The sequence below is a fragment of the Haliotis rubra genome, unplaced genomic scaffold (genome assembly GCF_003918875.1).
Source record: "Haliotis rubra isolate DU_JTF1 unplaced genomic scaffold, ASM391887v1 Scf31, whole genome shotgun sequence".
Lineage (NCBI taxonomy): Eukaryota > Metazoa > Mollusca > Gastropoda > Lepetellida > Haliotidae > Haliotis > Haliotis rubra.
The window spans coordinates 2729843-2747761 of NW_025766980.1; the positions used below are offsets into that span (position 1 = coordinate 2729843).

Consider the following 17919-nt stretch of genomic DNA (forward strand, 5'->3'; position numbering starts at 1 on the left):
AAGATTTATAGAAACGTACAAATTAGTCACGTTGGTTACGCCACACATTTGGCATAACAGAACATAATTCATGCAAATAGATTTTTATCACACTATTGCAATTAACTTCTAGGAGCCGTATTCTTCCAGCAGAACAACCTTGGTTCATTGTAAGGGATGAAATATTCTAGCGATGTACAGCCCTAAATCTCAACATGATTAACTTAGTCCGCTATACTGCCAGGGAATACTTGCAAAGCACATTGCAAATTAATAATACCCATAAACAACAGACAAATTCGACAACTTAGAAAGATTGTTTTGTTTTGTGAAAGCTTGAGATTTCTTTATGTATTCCTGAAGGCAACCAAGGGCAAGACTGTATGTTGCCATTGGAATGAGATGTGACATGACGTGACATGGGGTGGCGTGGGGTTGTGTGTGTGAGAGAGAAACCATGGGGTGGGGAGAAGGGGTGTATGGGTGAGATGGGGGATTTAGGGTTGTCTTGGGGAGAGAATGCCATGACAGGTGGTGGGTTATCAGTAATGGGGTGGCGTGTCGTGGCATGGTGTGGCGTGGTGTGGTGAGGAGAGAGAGGTGAGGTTAGGCGAGGTGAGGTGAAGTGAGGTGAGGTCTGGAAGAGAAAAGAAGTATGTAATACCCGGTAACAGGCAGGCGTCGGTTTGGTGGACAGGAGGGACTTTAGAAAATCATATATTCACGTGACAAGAAACCTCAATTGTAGCATAGACTGCCTTTTACATGTGTCTATCCCATGAATACAAAAACAGCAACGTTGCAGCAGTTTGGGAAATTGTGTCAAAATTTAGGCATGAGATAAAATACCAAAAATCATATCAGGCAGCAGCTTTAGTCAGTTTTCGTAATATCAATTAGTCAATACAACTACAGAAACATTTCATCTGTTTTTGGGATGTGAGTCACATTAATGTCATCATTTGAGTTGTAAACAGCATGAGAACTCGTCATGCTACTGGTGTGTGTTCATCTGTGTGTCAGGGAGAGAGTTAGTGAGGCTTAATGCAGCTTTCAAGTAGAATTACATCAATATCACAGCAGGTGATGACTACAATAATCTGTCTCTCAAGCACTAGACTTGGGAACTGCCATCCTGTTTCACTGAACCTTGTTCCAACAGAATCATGATGAAATGTCCAACTGAAGCATGATGAAATGTCCAACAGAATCATGATGAAATGTCCAACAGAAGCATGATGAAATGTCCAACAGAAGCATGATGAAATGTCCAACTGAAGCATGATGAAATGTCCAACTGAAGCATGATAAAATGTCCAACAGAATCATGATGAAATGTCCAACAGAAGCATGATGAAATGTCCAACAGAGGCATGATGAAATGTCCAACTGAAGCATGATGAAATGTCCAACAGAAGCATGATGAAATGTCCAACTGAAGCATGATGAAATGTCCAACAGAAGCATGATGAAATGTCCAACTGAAGCATGATGAAATGTCCAACAGAAGCATGATGAAATGTCCAACAGAAGCATGATGAAATGTCCAACTGAACCATGATGAAATGTCCAACAGAAGCATGATGAAATGTCCAACTGAAGCATGATGAAATGTCCAACAGAAGCATGATGAAATGTCCAACTGAAGGAAGAAACTAACAAAGAAGTCAGTGCCTCCACACATGAATCGAAGGCATGATTTGACCATGCTGCTCTAGGTCAGCACCTGAGGAGTTGAATGAATGTGTGAGGAGGGATTGGTTGGGTTTCACATCACCTTAACACTTATCCCATTACGTCAGCTAAACAAGGGAGTAGACAGCTAGGCAATGTTTGTTTCAGACATTAAGAACTTTGCTGAAACTGAAGAGCAAAGTTATGGTACTGACACACCTCGAACCATACTTTGAGCAAACTGGGACTCAAACCCACAATGAGAGATTCCTGGCATGCCAAAGGGACGCAACTCTGCAAAGCAAATTGTGACACTTAAGATGACCACGCCACCCATGGCCCTCGGTTTCATAAAGTGGAAACTTTTCAAGACTGACATCCTTTTAGGATTTTGTTCAATATTAAGCGGCCTCATGACCAAATTAAAAAACTGCTTTAAGGTGCATCAAACTCAACTGAATTGTTTCTGCACGTCTAATAAATAAAGTCAGATAAAAGATGACAACTTCAGACACCTGCACATGACGTTCACAACATGGAGGACACCTCCAATGCATGAGGTCATGTTGTACAGTTTGCACAATGATGCTCAATAGACATCAGAGCTGAGACTTTCTTCTTTTCCATAAGGGGCGGTGGGGTAGCCTAGTGGTTAAAGCGTTGGCTCGTCACGCAGCCGAAGACCCGGGTTCGAATCCCCACATGGGTACATTGTGTGAAGCCCATTTCTGGTGTTCCCTGCCATGATGTTGCTGGAATATTGCGAAAAGCGGCATAAAACCAAACTCACTCACTCACTCACTCTTTTCCATAAGTCAGGGATGAAATCAGTTTCATAGCAGAAACTAACAGCTAACATCGTATAGAAAGTGTTTCAGGTAGAATACAGCATGTAAGATTCAAGTGGGAGATACATGACTGACTGAGAGTACCCCATTACAATTGCTGAAACCAACAAGCATGGGACACATGCTGGAGTACCCTCACAATAAGCAGAGTCTGGCACACACCAGGCACTGATATTGTCTCAAAACCAACATTATAATTATGAATTGGACACAAAGTTACTTCCAATATGGACACAGCGTTATACAAATCAGTGAAATGTCTGATAGATTTTTCACATCCAAGCTATTATTTGCTTCACTTAAAGAAGGTCACATAATTAGAGGCATTTTGTCCCACAATTTAGTTCAAGTAGTGCAAGCATGACGGTCACAGCTGTAGCAATCAATTATACATGTGACAATACCTTGTACTTCCTACAGGTGAACTCCACTTTATTGTTTCAAGCAGGAATCCCAAAGGACTCTGTGTACAAAGAAATCTCTCCCTGGGACAATTAAACCTCATTACCATCATTCATGTGTTTAAACAATGACATCATTCTCAAAAATCATTCTTTGAAAATAACTTTTAAAATTTAACAAAGTCAATACATGAGCACATAGAGAATGGGCATGTACAATTATATTATTTTAATCGTCATCACCAGATGTATTCAGATTTACATAACAATGAAACTACAAATTCCCATCATGACAAATGTCTAAATCAATGGCAAACCCACACCAAGCTCACATCTGTAACCATAATGGGAAAAACACTTAGTTTTTTTTATCCTGAAAGAAAACTTTTGGTTTTGTCTATTGCTCATGCTTTGTTTAATGGTTCTGAAACATTCTAAACAGTTTTGGTTTTTTTAATATTTTAAACTGTCATTTGAAAACATGTCAGTCATATATATATAACATGCAACAACATGTCTATCTACGCCCAAAACACCGTGAATGTGCATGGCAATCAACATATCAGGGATGATTTTAGGTGTTTGACATTAGAAGTGATACACATAGAGTTTTATGAATGTCAACGTCTTTGGTATGAGGAACAAAATGTTTCAGACAATATGCTTACTCCTTCGTCACAATTCCATCCTGATGAACGAGTAAACATAGAGTCTGAAACGTTACATTTCTCATAACAAAGAAGTTGACACCCATAAAACTCTCTTCCATGGGATGATTTTGTTCAAACTGATGGGGAACAGTGACAATTGCACTGATGGAGCACGATCATGCTCAAACCTTTGGGAAATGGTATCATTTGAGCTGTTGGTTAATGATGACGCTCAACCAGACTCGGGGAATGATGACACTCGGGCTGTTTAGGAATGATGACACTCGGGCTGCTGGGGAATGATGACACTCGGGCTGCTGGGGAATGATGACACTCGGGCTGCTGGGGAATGATGACACTCGGGCTGTTTAGGAATGATGACACTCGGGCTGCTGGGGAATGATGACACTCGGGCTGTTTAGGAATGATGACACTCGGCTGCTGGGGAATGATGACACTTTCGGCTGCTTGGGAATGATGACACTCGGCTGCTGGGGAATGACACTCGGGCTGTTTAGGAATGATGACACTGGGCTGCTGGGGAATGATGACACTCGGGCTGCTGGGGAATGATGACACTCGGGCTGTTTAGGAATGATGACACTCGGGCTGCTGGGGAATGATGACACTCAGGCTGCTGGGGAATGATGACACTAGGGCTGCTGGGGAATGATGACACTCGGGCTGCTGGGGAATGATGACACTCGGGCTGCTGGGGAATGATGACACTCGGGCTGTTTAGGAATGATGACACTCGGGCTGCTGGGGAATGATGACACTCGGGCTGCTGGGAAATGATGACACTCGGGCTGCTGGGGAATGATGACACTCGGGCTGTTTAGGAATGATGACACTCGGGCTGTTTAGGAATGATGACACTCGGGCTGCTGGGGAATGATGACACTCGGGCTGCTGGGGAATGATGACACTCGGGCTGTTGGGGAATGATGACACTCGGGCTGTTTAGGAAGGATGACGCTCAACCAGACTCGGGGAATGATGACACTCGGACTGTTTAGGAATGATGACACTCGGGCTGCTGGGGAATGATGACACTCGGGCTGCTGGGGAATGATGACACTCGGGCTGTTTAGGAATGATGACACTCGGGCTGTTTAGGAATGATGACACTCGGGCTGCTGGGGAATGATGACACTCAGGCTGCTGGGGAATGATGACCCTCGGGCTGTTTAGGAAGGATGACGCTCAACCAGACTCGGGGAATGATGACACTCGGGCTGTTTAGGAATGATGACACTCGGGCTGCTGGGGAATGATGACACTCGGGCTGTTTAGGAATGATGACACTCGGGCTGTTTAGGAATGATGATGCTCGGGCTGCTGGGGAATGACGCTGGGCTGGGCTGGGGAATGATGACACTTTCGGGCTGCTGGGAAATGATGACACTTGGGCTGCTGGGGAATGATGACACTCGGGCTGCTGGGGAATGATGACACTCGGCTGCACTCGGGCTGGGGAATGATGACACTCGGGCTGTTTAGGAATGATGACACTCGGGCTGCTGGGGAATGATGACGCTCGGGCTGCTGGAGAATGATGACTCTCGGGCTGCTGGGAAATGATGACACTCGGGCTGTTGGGAAATGATGACACTCGGGCTGCTGGGAAATGATGACACTCGGGCTGCTGGGAAATGATGACACTCAGGCTGTTTAGGAATGATGACACTCAGGCTGCTGGGGAACGATGACAATCCAGCTGTTGGGAAATGATGACACTCCAGCTGTTGGGGAACGATGACTATCTAGCTGTTGGGAACGATGACGCTCCAGCTGTTGGGGAACGATGACAATCTAGCTGTTGGGAACGATGACAATCTAGCTGTTGGGGGACGATGACAATCTAGCTGTTGGGAACGATGACAATCTAGCTGTTGGGGAACGATGACGCTCCAGCTGTTGGGGAACGATGACAATCCAGCTGTTGGGGAACGATGACCATCTAGATGTTTGGAACGATGACAATCTAGCTGTTGAGGGATGATGACAGTCTAGCTGTTGGGAACGATGACAATCTAGCTGTTGGGAATGATGACAATCTAGCTGTTGGAGAACGATGACAATCTAGCTGTTGGGAACGATGACAATCTAGCTGTTGGGACGATGACAATCTAGCTGTGGTGAACGATGACAGTCTAGCTGTTGGGAGACGATGACAGTCTAGCTGTTGGGGGACGATGCACTTCAGCTGACAGATCACCACTACACCTGATTAGTCCCCTCAAACAACTACAGGGGTTTACTCTCCAAAGGAGCACTGTTGGAAATCCAATTATCTGACTCATGCACATGTACACAGTGAGTGAGATGTTGTCTATTGACATTGTCCAGAACATCCCCCTAAGAGCACCATCAGTGCTTGAATAGTACATCCCCCAAATCAGAATATCTTGACAAAGCAAAGACATTTAAAACAAGTAGGAAATGAGCTGGCTAAAAATTATATATTTCCATTTGAGTCGTATCTAAAAACACTTTACCTCAAAACACAGCAAAATCAGAAAGGTCCACAGTAACAAATGTCCATTTGCTGATATAAATCTGAAGCTCCATTGATGATGAAGACAGAGACTCCCCACAATGGTAATCCCCCTGCTCAGTCGATCTGTCCGTCCCCTGCTTAATTGTCTCCCTTCATGTCACGTGTGTCTTCACTCAAGTGGTGGCCATTGAGTTGACCACTCTTTAATTCAATTGCTGTGATCAGTGCTGCAACATGCCTGAGAGACTGTGACACCAAGCTTTCCGAAGACCAATATTTAATTGTATTTATTTCTGGAGTCTAGCAGCTCATTCCCTGTAGGCTGGGATTCGTCCCAGGGAGTTGAACTGAGAAATTACATTAGTTTCTGGGCACTTGCTCAAGCAACATGTTACACTTGCCCAGTAACGGCCCGATCCTTTGAGAAGGAAAATAAGGTCCTCACCAGATTTCCATGCAATCAATAACCAAAATAATGACTGCTTGTCGGTTTTTCACCATTTCCACGTCTCTTCGTTTCTTCCATTTGGGTAATTTTTTGCATCATTGGAATGATTTCAATTGAGCGAAATCGTCTCATGTTCTGTGTGTATTTCGATTTAGAGACGAGAATTGTGCCATTGTAGCACTGTTGACTGAAATACTGCATGCTGATGACATCACAACTATAACAGAATGAGCCTCCCATCCAATCAATTCCTATTTTTTGCATTCCATTTGAAAAATTCTATTTTGGATATGGAAATTCAAATATCAAAGGATTATGCAATATCATTAGCACATAAATATCATTACGGATGTGAAAATAATAGCAGTGCGATGAGATGTATTACTTTGAAATGATAAATGGCTAAATCATGTCGATGCCCTAAACAAACTGATCACACACAAAGCACACGTTATTAAACATGTACAAAAACACAGTAATGTATCACGGTCAATTCGGTCAATGGACATGAAAAACATTAACTTTGTGAAATCAACATGCGTTCACTTCACCATCCACAAAAGCCATCATAAGAGTCTTGGGGATCAATACGACAAACTCCCAGCTCCAAACAGAAAATATATAAATCACGATCAATACTTAATCAGACAAATCATGCTTTCTAGCCCCAATCTGTCCTTTAATTCAATAAACAAAACATGTGTATAGACTGCTGCTTTCAAAGCCAGACAGAACGGCTTCAATGAGATGGAAGTGTTCTGTACACAGATTCATGCTTCAATAACCACAATGACAATATGTTGAGGATTTTCCACTTCTGGTCACTTCTGGTCAAGGCTTATCACCAATGGTCCAGGCTGATCCCAAGCTGACAGCATGATATCATCTTCAAGCTTCACATACTGAACTGAAAGGACTCACTCATGGATAGAAACCATCACTGACAAGCAATACCCTGCCCAAGCTGTCAGTGGCTGTTTCCCTGACCACTGGATGTGCTGTTGTCAGTAATTACATCTCAAGTTGACCACTGGTAAAATGTCAATTAAAATCATATCTAAAGCACATGAAGCTGGGAATAAAACTTATTGCTGATTCGGGGCGTTGGGGGAGCCAAGTGGTTAAAGCATTCATTCGCCACGCCAAACACCTGGGTTCGATTCCCCACATGGGCACAATGTGTGAAGCCCATTCCTGGTGTACTCCTGTGATATTGCTGGAATATTGCGGCGTAAAACCATACTCACTCACTTACTATTGCTGACACAGCAGGATAAAAACCTGGTGGAGTTAAAATCTGACTTCTCCCATACCGATTAAAATACATAATATAAAATAAGTCCAAATCAAGTCTAGAATGCTTTGGCAAGGCTTGATTGCCTCAGGTCTATGAATTGAGCAATGTCTTTGAGTCCATTTGGATCTTAATTCTTATTTACATATATCATTTTAAAGGTAACATTACTTCTGGGATGTACATCTAACAAAACTAGAGTGAGTGAGTGAGTGAGTTTAGTTTTACGCCGCTTTTAGCAATATTCCAGCAATATTCCAGCAATATCACGGCGGGGAACACCAGAAATGGACTTAACACATTGTGCCCATGTGGGGAATCGAACCCGGGTTTTCGGCGTGACGAGCGAACACCTTAACCACTAGGCTACCCCACCGCCCCAACAAAACTAGAACGACAAGGTGGTATGTTAAGTCATATAAACAATAATAAAATCTAATTTTGACTTATGACTAACACACATCTAGTCGCAATTCTATGGCTCAATAACTCTCATATCTGGAAGCGATAAATCCTCAAACTCGCCACATACTTCAAAGATGGAGAGCTGAAGCGATAAATGTCAGCAGTCAACAAACACCACAATAATGGAGCATACATCACTCCCCAGTTCCAGTACATGACAGGCAAATTCATACATCTAATGATTTTGTACAGGCCTTATTTTGAAGGATGATACTCGAACATCTAACAGATGAAATTACAACCTGTTTTTAATTAGTATTAATAACTACAAGCACTTTCAAACAACTCTGAAACTCGCTATAACCTGACATGGAGATAGTTTTCAATAAACAGGAAGGACCACCAACATCAATCGTCAGAAAAAAATATAAAATGGTCAAATTTATGTGTTTTTTCCAGCTAAAACATGATAATAACATATTTATTGTTCCGACTTTCAGACAGTTGAGAGGAAATACCTTCAGGCTATGGCCAATAAGATACCAGTAAATGTCTGACAAGTATTGCAGAAAATGACCAGAGAACTCAGATTATTCAATGACACGTTTACAGAAGGATTTTAAAAGTTGGTATACAGACCTCTGGGTCTAAAACTCAATGTTAGTTGTAGGAAAATAGCATAAATAATTTTCAGCTTCCAGATTGGTGCTGCTGCTAGTGAATAAACAACAAAGAAGTTGCAGCATGGCAAGATACTGACTTTTTCGACATTGAATTATTTGTACGAGTCCTGAGTAAAAGTAGTACTTTTGCAAGAAAACACTTTACTCACAATCCAGCTCAGTAGCCCAGTAGCCAAGATGTGTCAAGCTGTCTGTTGTATACCTAAAGCTACTAATCAGACATTCGCGACAATCCTCATGATTTGACCTTTTAGGTTTATAAATGTTTAAGGTGAATTTCCACCTGATTTGGTCAGTCTGCACCAAAGAATGTTATGAACTGTCAATCATTGCAAACCTCGTTTCATAATTACACAAAGAGTACTTACAGTTTCATGTCTATGTACATTAAAGTTAAGAAACTCAATTTGAATTTGGAAACATACTCCAAGAAAGGTCTTAATTTTTCAAAACACTTTATGGTAGGCATGCTGTGGAAATTCAAAACTTTAAAGCATCAATGACAAATATGATGTCCAATGCAATACCCTATTCCAACTGGTACCTACATTCCCAAAGTTTATCATGCAACTATTTGACTAGTCTTTGCATGTGTTTATGATGGGTGCAACTGGTAATACTAGCAATATCATGCTGAAAACAAACATGGAAATCAAAATATTAAAAATTTAACTTAGCCATAGTAAATATAGAATGACAATTAACACTAAGAAATAACTTACAAGAATAACAGATTACCTCGTGAACCAAGCATGTAAAGCTGTGAAAACCTTTGTCAAGTGATGATGGATAGAGATTCAAGGTTGTTCTATACAGTACTCATACCATATGAACAAAGAAATGAAATGTTTGGAATGAAACATCACAACAATGGAAGATATAATGTCCTTCTGTTCTTGAAAATACAAAACAATGAGACATCACGTCAACTGACCAATCAGCAACTGTTAAAATCCCACATGTATAACTTCACACCTTTCTACCTTATGAGTAATATCTTGTATATCACTGTTGTCATCCCTCCTTGACATTTACATCTTACACATCATAAACTCACAAAGGAATACAACACTGAAACCAGCTATCTCGTATAAAGCAGTATCTTTTGACCATCATCCATCACAGATGAGTATCATAAATTCAAGCCTGGCATTATATCTGTAAATGATGACAGATAACAATTTTCTTTCATTTCATTATTTCCTGCATATAAACAGTCCATAACACCATATCAGTAAGCACGTATTAGTAGCTTGTAAACTATATTTCACCATCCATCGAGTATACATGAAATTCAAGAATAAGTAAATAAATAATCAGGATCATTATTCCACATTACCTTAAAAACTCGCTCTCCAAAGCAGAATATCCCAGTCTCTCTCAAACAATCGAATACCACCAACATAGCATAACAACATGTGATTGGTGCAACTCCCATCAAACAAAGCCGGCAACATATTGTATCGATTTTCCAACACAATCATATTCCATAATCCTCAAACGGCACTGTAACTGTATTGAGTTAGCAAGATTGCTATCGAAAACATCCAATACACAATAGAACCTGGCGTGTTGACAATGTACTCCAGCAACAGGTTTTATCAATTCATGATAAAGCCAAACTGTTCACCGAATCTGTCTCCAAGGATGGACAATCTGAATCAAGAAAATCCTCAGAGAATTGGAATTAAATAAAACCAGAATTGGAGTATTGGCGCGCTTATTTCCAATATGTCATTTTGTATCTGGATGCAGTGAAAGGAAATTATGCAGCTTAGCATTACATAACAAAGACGAATTGAAAAGTGGAGTAAACGACTTCGCAGAATACTAAACATAGCCAGAATCAATGATTTTTAACATGTAAATTACTGCGGAGGACACACACTAAGAATGGGTCCGTCAGTATTGAGTGGAGCGGTATTGTAAACATCATAAAGATCCATCCCCAGATGACACACGCGATAGAAATGTATTCAATGTTTCTTCAAGATCACAAACAGGATAAATCACATTTCACAATATTTACAACCATCAAATCAAGGTTTTACTACCTTACCTTGATATTCTTATCAATTCCACAGCAATAAATAGTCACAATCCTCACACAGCAACACGACTTATCCCTATGGACCGCGAAGCTATCCGAAAGCCATTTGCCTCATAGCCAATACAATCAATGCTACCAAAGCATCAGCTGTTCCGATTCACTGCCCTTCCTAACCCCGCGACACCTGTCGAGAGTTGGCTGTCGGCTACTGCCCCGGTCCAGGTGACACATGTTTCGAGTCCATCCTAGTCCAATAGGTGTCTCAAGGACTCTTAACATCGGCCACCTTGATAGCCGGTGGGATTCAAGTAGATAACCCTTGTGTTGTTTGCTTAGTATAATATGACCAATGTTCGCCACACAGCCATGCGTTAAAGCACTTTGTAAGACCCGATCGCCTGTTTGGGGTTCACATACTTTTGTGGTAGGGCCTTAACGGGTGTGTGTCGGAGAGTCTGGAGGCTTGAGTTACACAGAGGTGGCTGTGATCAGACAGTCTACCTCACATGAATATCAATAGATGGTGAAATAGATGTTGTATTGTTAAACACGATAAGCTGGGACGTTCAGTGATGATAGTCAATACAATGACCATTGTGTATGGAATGAATAATGAAGGAGCTTACCTTGCTCAACAAAAGTTTATCATAACAAAATACATCCATTTATGAAAATGTAGAAAAAATGATGGGATGATTTTTTTTCTGACATTACAATAAAATCTACATGTTGTCCGTTACAGTTTGGTGACTAAGGGATTTCCATGAACGTTTTTTGGGGGACATGACTATTTTGTCTTTTAACTTTGTTTTTATGTTGCTGTAAAAATATTTATGGGTAAATTTGGTGCATGACAGTCAAGTGAGTGAGTGAGTGAGTGAGTGAGTGAGTGAGTGAGTGAGTGAGTGAGTGAGTGAGTGAGTGAGTGAGTGAGTGAGTGAGTGAGTGAGTGAGTGAGTGAGTGAGTGAGTGAGTGAGTGAGTGAGTGAGTGAGTGAGGTTTTATGCCGTTTTTTAGCAATATCCCTCAACATCATGGTGGGGTACACCAACTATGGACTTCACACATCGTACCCATGTGCGGAATTGAACTTGGGTCCTTGGCATTGCGAGCGATGGCTTTAACCTCTTGGCTACACCACCGCCCTAACTGGTGACAGGAGAAACCTAGATGACATGATAATTCTACAAGGGTAATCGAACCCAGATCTCCGGCATAATCAGCAAACACACTTAGTACAGTACTACTACACCCTCCTGTAAATTCTCCCTCAGTTTGAAGTCCACTTTGTACAATGGTCCCTAACAGAAAATGTTCAGAATATACAAGCCTTGTAAACAAGATGAGGAACAGTTATTGACATAATCAGCACCCGGGCAGCTCACTCAGTCAAAGGGCTTTAACAGGCAAAATGATCCCAAAATAAACACATCCCTGAGGTTAAACCAAAATTCTGGAATGGAACCCTCAAGACTCAGAACCGAAATGGGATGAGAATAGATAGCTGGGCTGAAAAACAAGGAGGATGATGGACAGGCAGGAAGATGCTGAAGATGCTGTGGTTTATTTGGACAATATCTATCAATAGAAACTCACTTAAACCTTGGCGTTAATGTGGGTGAGTTACACACCTCCTACAAAGCACTGCATCACCCAATTAAACTGAACACCCACTAAACAACCCTTTTGGGAACGTCAATACAAAACTATTGGGGCAAATCTTCACCTCGTATGCATGATGTTGTTTCAATCTGGAACCAGAATGGTTAGTGAACATTGTCATACTATACATTGTTAACAAAAACTATCACCAAAAAAAAAGAAGAAAAAAAAACTAAACTAAAAAAAGCAATTTTGATACAACTTTCAGGTTTTGTTAATACCGCATTCACCTGTATTGAGTACCCTGCTCCATTACACGCCCCTGACGAAACATTCAGACCAATCTGACAGTAATCTTTATTAGAGCCCTTTATGAAAAAGACTAAAATACATATATTCCATATTTTCCTTGCATATAGTTTGGAAATGTTTTTTTTTACAGAAACCAGAAGTGCAAAAGGTAAAAAAAACCAACAATCTATCACAGAAACATTACGCATACCACCACAGTCTCACCAAACACTTTAATCATTGTGTATGGTTTAATAAGCACCCCCTCAGTCTATGCACCTTGAGCACTTATGACACAAAATACGGTAATTCATGGATTAATTCTTTTTGGATGGTCCTATTGTAGGAACATGGAAGGCAGTCAGTGGAGGTGGTCCACTAATGATATCAATCAGGACATGTCAGTACAGGGCTTCAGAACTTACACCCAGACCCCAGAACTCAGTACATTCAATTGTATACAAATACTTGCCATACAAACTGTAACATCTTCTCACAATGCATTTAATAAACCCAATTTAGGAACAATCAAAAGCACAATTAAAAACCATTCCCCATCACCTTCGAGAAGTTTTCACTCATGATTCACACCATGTAACAAACATCATTGACAGATTGGTTACTGACAATGAAATGAGTTCAAACCGACACATGTCCGACATACACACAAAGAGACGCATACCACCTATCAAAGCAATCTACCTACACAGTATCTAGGAACTGAGGAAGAAGGGACGTCATGTATTGGAATCTATCACCGACAGCCTGACAGCGGTATAAACAGTACTGCAATGAACACTCGATAGCATTAGTCAGAGTGTTAGATAGCAAGTAGACTGGCATTGTTTGGAGAGATAGCGTGATAAGAAAAGCGTTACCTGGTGAGGCGACGTCACTCTGCAGTGATACTGTCCGTCGGAGACCAGCGAAACTGATATAAATATCTATAGTACATACTCTTGAAATCAACATGATATGGATAGACACAAGCGATAAATGTGTCTGTTGTGACTGAAATTGATCGCGTCTGGAGGGCTGTCTAATCCTTGAGATGACGTACTATCAAGGGATTAACTTGTTATCAGTCTGTACTGGGGCTTGTAATGAAAATATTAAGACTCACCATCAGAGATTAAACGTCTTACATTTCAATTCGGATAATGGGCATTATGTTGAAAATATACTGAAAATATCTGTATTGTACAGACAAATAGCCATCTTTGACAATAAAACACGTCAAAGGCAAGGTTTAACTTCACATAAACATCATCAGTGATCACTGTTAAAGAATTGGTAAGGTATTCATGAATTAAAGAGGTAGTCTTCTATTACATTGAACATAAATGCATAATAATATTTTGATAAAATACAGAAATTTGGTAATCATTGGCAAAATGGTTTCCGTTACACTTTACTGAATTCTCAACAAACATCAAGAGTGAGTGAGTTGGGTTTAATGCCGCTCTCAGCAATATTCCAGCAACATCAAGTCGGGGGACACATGAAACAGGCTTCACACATTATACCCACGTGGGGACTTGAACAAGGGGCTTCAGCATGACGGGCAAACGCTTTAACCACTAGGCTACCCCACTGCCCACAAATCTGAAGATGTCCATGACATAGTCAAACTTCTTGAAAGATTTTCTGGGTTAAGTAAGGCTGCATATATAAACTGTCTGTTTGCTTATCAAATTCAGTATAATCTGCTAATAAAGTCACATCTTGACATTTGTCAACTTCCAACACCAAGGGCACTGTGATTTCACTTATTTTGTCCGTTTCCTTTTTGACATTTTCTAACACTCAACAAAGGTATCATCTTGCCTGCTGATGGTAAAAGAAATCCTCATACAGCCACGGGGGACCTTAACTGTCATCACATCTAGACTGACATTGTTCTGTGGCCCTTAGAAACCAGACTGTAGTTGTTATTATGTTTTTGGCCTTTAGAGTGATTTCAATTTCAAAAGTTTCTAACAGAAGTTGTTGAGTTTGTAAATGAAAGGTGAAGAGTGATTTGACTGGCTTACATGAATATACAAAGAGTGAGTGAGTGAGTGAGTCTACGTTTATAGTCACATCGGGACTAATTCAGCCTGGTGATCTGATGAACGTCTACAAAAAAAAAGAAGTAATTTATATCTGTTTAGATCTTGTATACACACACATAAGCTCTAAACAGGCAGTGCCCATTAGACTGTTTATGGAATAATTTACTGACATAGACATAGCTGACTTTTTACCTCCACAAGTGCATTCTTGTCAGTGGAAAATCACACTATAGTGATGATGATCCCAGGTAGACCTTCTATAAGCTCACATTACAAACAAAACATATCAACAGCACATACAAGTTTGAAATATAAAGGATGAAGCATACAGTGTACAACAATAGGTAAATATTTCACACACCTAAAATACACAATGTCTGAGTGAGAGCAAGGTGGGACTAACTCTGATTTCAGCATATTCCAGTCATATCAGTGAGTTTAGTTTTATGCCGCTGTTAGCAATATTCCAGCAATATCACGGCGGGGACACCATCAAAGGGTTTTACACATTGTACCCATCTGGGGAATCGAACCTGGATCTTCTGCATGACGAGCGAATGGTTTAACCACTGGGCTACCCCACTGCCCCTCCAGTTATATCACGGTATGACAGCTGATGGAGAGGAAAGCCTGTAGTGATGCAGGTCTCAGACACCACTTTGGTGAAACCCACGGGTGACAAACCTTAAAACGTATTTGGGTTGAACCGTGATTTGCACCTACAACTATAGGGCCACCTATGCCCCACAAACTGTATGCAATAGATCAAGTCAACATGCAACATAAAGTGTCATGTCAATTTTAAACACAGCACAAAAATATAACTGACACAAAATCAAAAGCTCCAATCTGTAACCATGGTCAGGGGCCTCCAAAAATAAATTAAAAAATCAAAATAATCAAATATAAAATATACTTCCCATCAAAAGTTTAGACTCACTAGTGTAAATATGGCCACTCACTTCAGGCAACTGTTCTAGACTAGATTTTGCAAATTATTCCATACTGTTTAAAGGTACTGTTTACCCATGAACTGATCTCTTGTAAAACAAATTTGTAATGTTGAAAAGATTATTGTAATGAGTTAAAAAAATGATAAAAATCAGTGAAAATTGGCGAATCCTTAATAAAACTTTACACCAAAGCGCAGCTGTTCATATCCACGATATTTGCACATACTTTTCAGCAATTTGATGCATGATCCTCATGCAATTCATCTGCATAAGGTTTGCAGTTGGTTCCCCCCAAGTTAGTGGAGAAATCTATCTTCGATGTAACCATATATACATACATAACATAAAGTGAGTGTTTTAAGTGAGTCTAAACTTTTGATGGGAAGCATATATTCACACAATTTCTTAATGAAATAGGGTAGCCTAGTGGTTATAGCTTTCGCTCCTCATGCTGAAAACCTAGGTTTGATTCCCCAATGTGAGAAGCAAATTTGCGGTTTCTCCCGCTGTCATATTGCTGGAATATTGCTAAAATCACTTAAAACTAAACCCACTCCAGGGGTTCAAAAATCCCATCGCCCATCGCCCAGGACAAGTCAGTTTTCATTTCGGGCAATCAAATAATGGTATCTTACTTGTCCGTGGGCTACTAGATAATTTCCACTTATGGTTTCAAACTGTAAATAAACTTGGATTTAATTTCATATCTGCTCAAAATGTAGCTTTTAAATTTCGCAATGATGATAAAGTAGAGTTACCTTTCTTTGCTATTTATCACTTTTCAATAAATAGTCCAGTAAACATTAACATCAAATACCATGTTGATTTATTCTTTCATAATTACATCATCATGATTATGTCATAAAATCAAGTGTGGCAAGTGGCTTTTTAAAATAATTTTGAACCCCTGCACTGACTCACTCAATGAAATTCCAGTTCCTATTTGACACAGATACATTATCAGCATGCTGTTGCACCCTAAAGCAATATTATTCCATTATCCAGTGAAGCATATTGCTGTAAAAAATCTAGTAGCTCCATACAATAGCATTCATCTCGATTCAAGTTCCCCGTATTATCAAATATAGAGCCATGTGGACAAGCTGTAAACACTTGTTATTCCACAAACTGGATCAATCCCCAATATATGTACAACTGTTTACATACATTACTACCCCCAATCCCTTCATTAACCTACAAGAAAGCATCATTAAAGTCGCTGCTTAACTGCCACTAACGACAACCTGATACATTTCTGATAACAATGCTGATAGGCCCCTTTCTCTTTGAAGTGCCCTATCAGCGAAGCCCCTACGCTATTTGCAGAGAACTCTGCGATATATGACCATACGCCCTTCATTGATTTTGTGTTAATCTCTCATCTAAGTACAATTCAATACTGATATATGTTGCCAGTGATGTGCTTCTCCGTGGATATTAGCATGGGTGACTGACGTTAACGCGGTAAAACCACAATCTACATCAGATAAAAGCGTTGGTGGCATATGCTGTTCTTTTTACTGCCAAAACAATTATGATGTTTGTCTTATGTGGCAGAAATGCATTGACAAAATCAGGGCTCTACATGCAATCATGCTATGCCGTGGAGACTTGAGCAAGGATCATCGTAAGTCATGATTTATGTAAACACACACTCTTGTAAAACAACATTCTGCTTCAGTCAACATGACCTTGGTCTTCTAAAGGACATGAAGGAACTGACAAGTCCAAAGTATTCAGTGCCAGACTTTGGAGATTGGCCATGAGTGAGTGAGTAGTTGAATATCTTATCACAACCATTTTTTTCTCTCTAGAAACCTGGTGCTTGGGTGGGGCCCTGAGTTGATCCTATGTATTTCCATAATTACCAGTAGATGGTTGAAGTCAGTGAGCCCTTTACTCTCATCTTGGGACAGTGGGGTAGTGGGTCGGGTTTGCAAAGGTCATGGAGACAGGTTCATCTGGTCAGAGTGAGTGAGTGAGTGAGTCAGAGTGAGTGAGTGAGTAAGAGTGAGTGAAAGAGTGAGTGAGTGAGTGAGTGACACCAAAAGTAGGTTTCCGATGTACTGTGTGGAGAAATGAAC

The 17919-nt window shown here is 40.5% G+C and overlaps 1 protein-coding gene across 1 annotated transcript; it reads right to left on the reverse strand.

Annotated features, from left to right (window-relative positions):
- Positions 1–3771: 3771 nt before the first annotated feature.
- On the reverse strand, positions 3772–11166 carry LOC124283136 (protein PELPK1-like). Its single transcript, XM_046719165.1, has 4 exons — positions 11072–11166; positions 4732–5222; positions 4305–4511; positions 3772–4136 (listed from the first exon to the last, which is right to left on the reverse strand). Exons 1-4 carry the CDS (start codon positions 11164–11166, stop codon positions 3772–3774), a joined length of 1158 nt encoding a protein of 385 aa, XP_046575121.1.
- Positions 11167–17919: the final 6753 nt, after the last annotated feature.

Bases quoted from the DNA above. Each gene is read 5' to 3' on its own strand.
- LOC124283136 (XM_046719165.1), bottom strand. From the start codon at position 11,166: ATGTGTCACCTGGACCGGGGCAGTAGCCGACAGCCAACTCTCGACAGG. The intron at 5,223-11,071 runs GTAGCATTGATT...ATTCCTAAACAG, and splicing joins TCGGAACAGCTGATGCTTTG to CCTGAGTGTCATCATTTCCC. The intron at 4,137-4,304 runs GTCATCATTCCT...ATTCCTAAACAG, and splicing joins CATTCCCCAGCAGCCCGAGT to CCCGAGTGTCATCATTCCCC.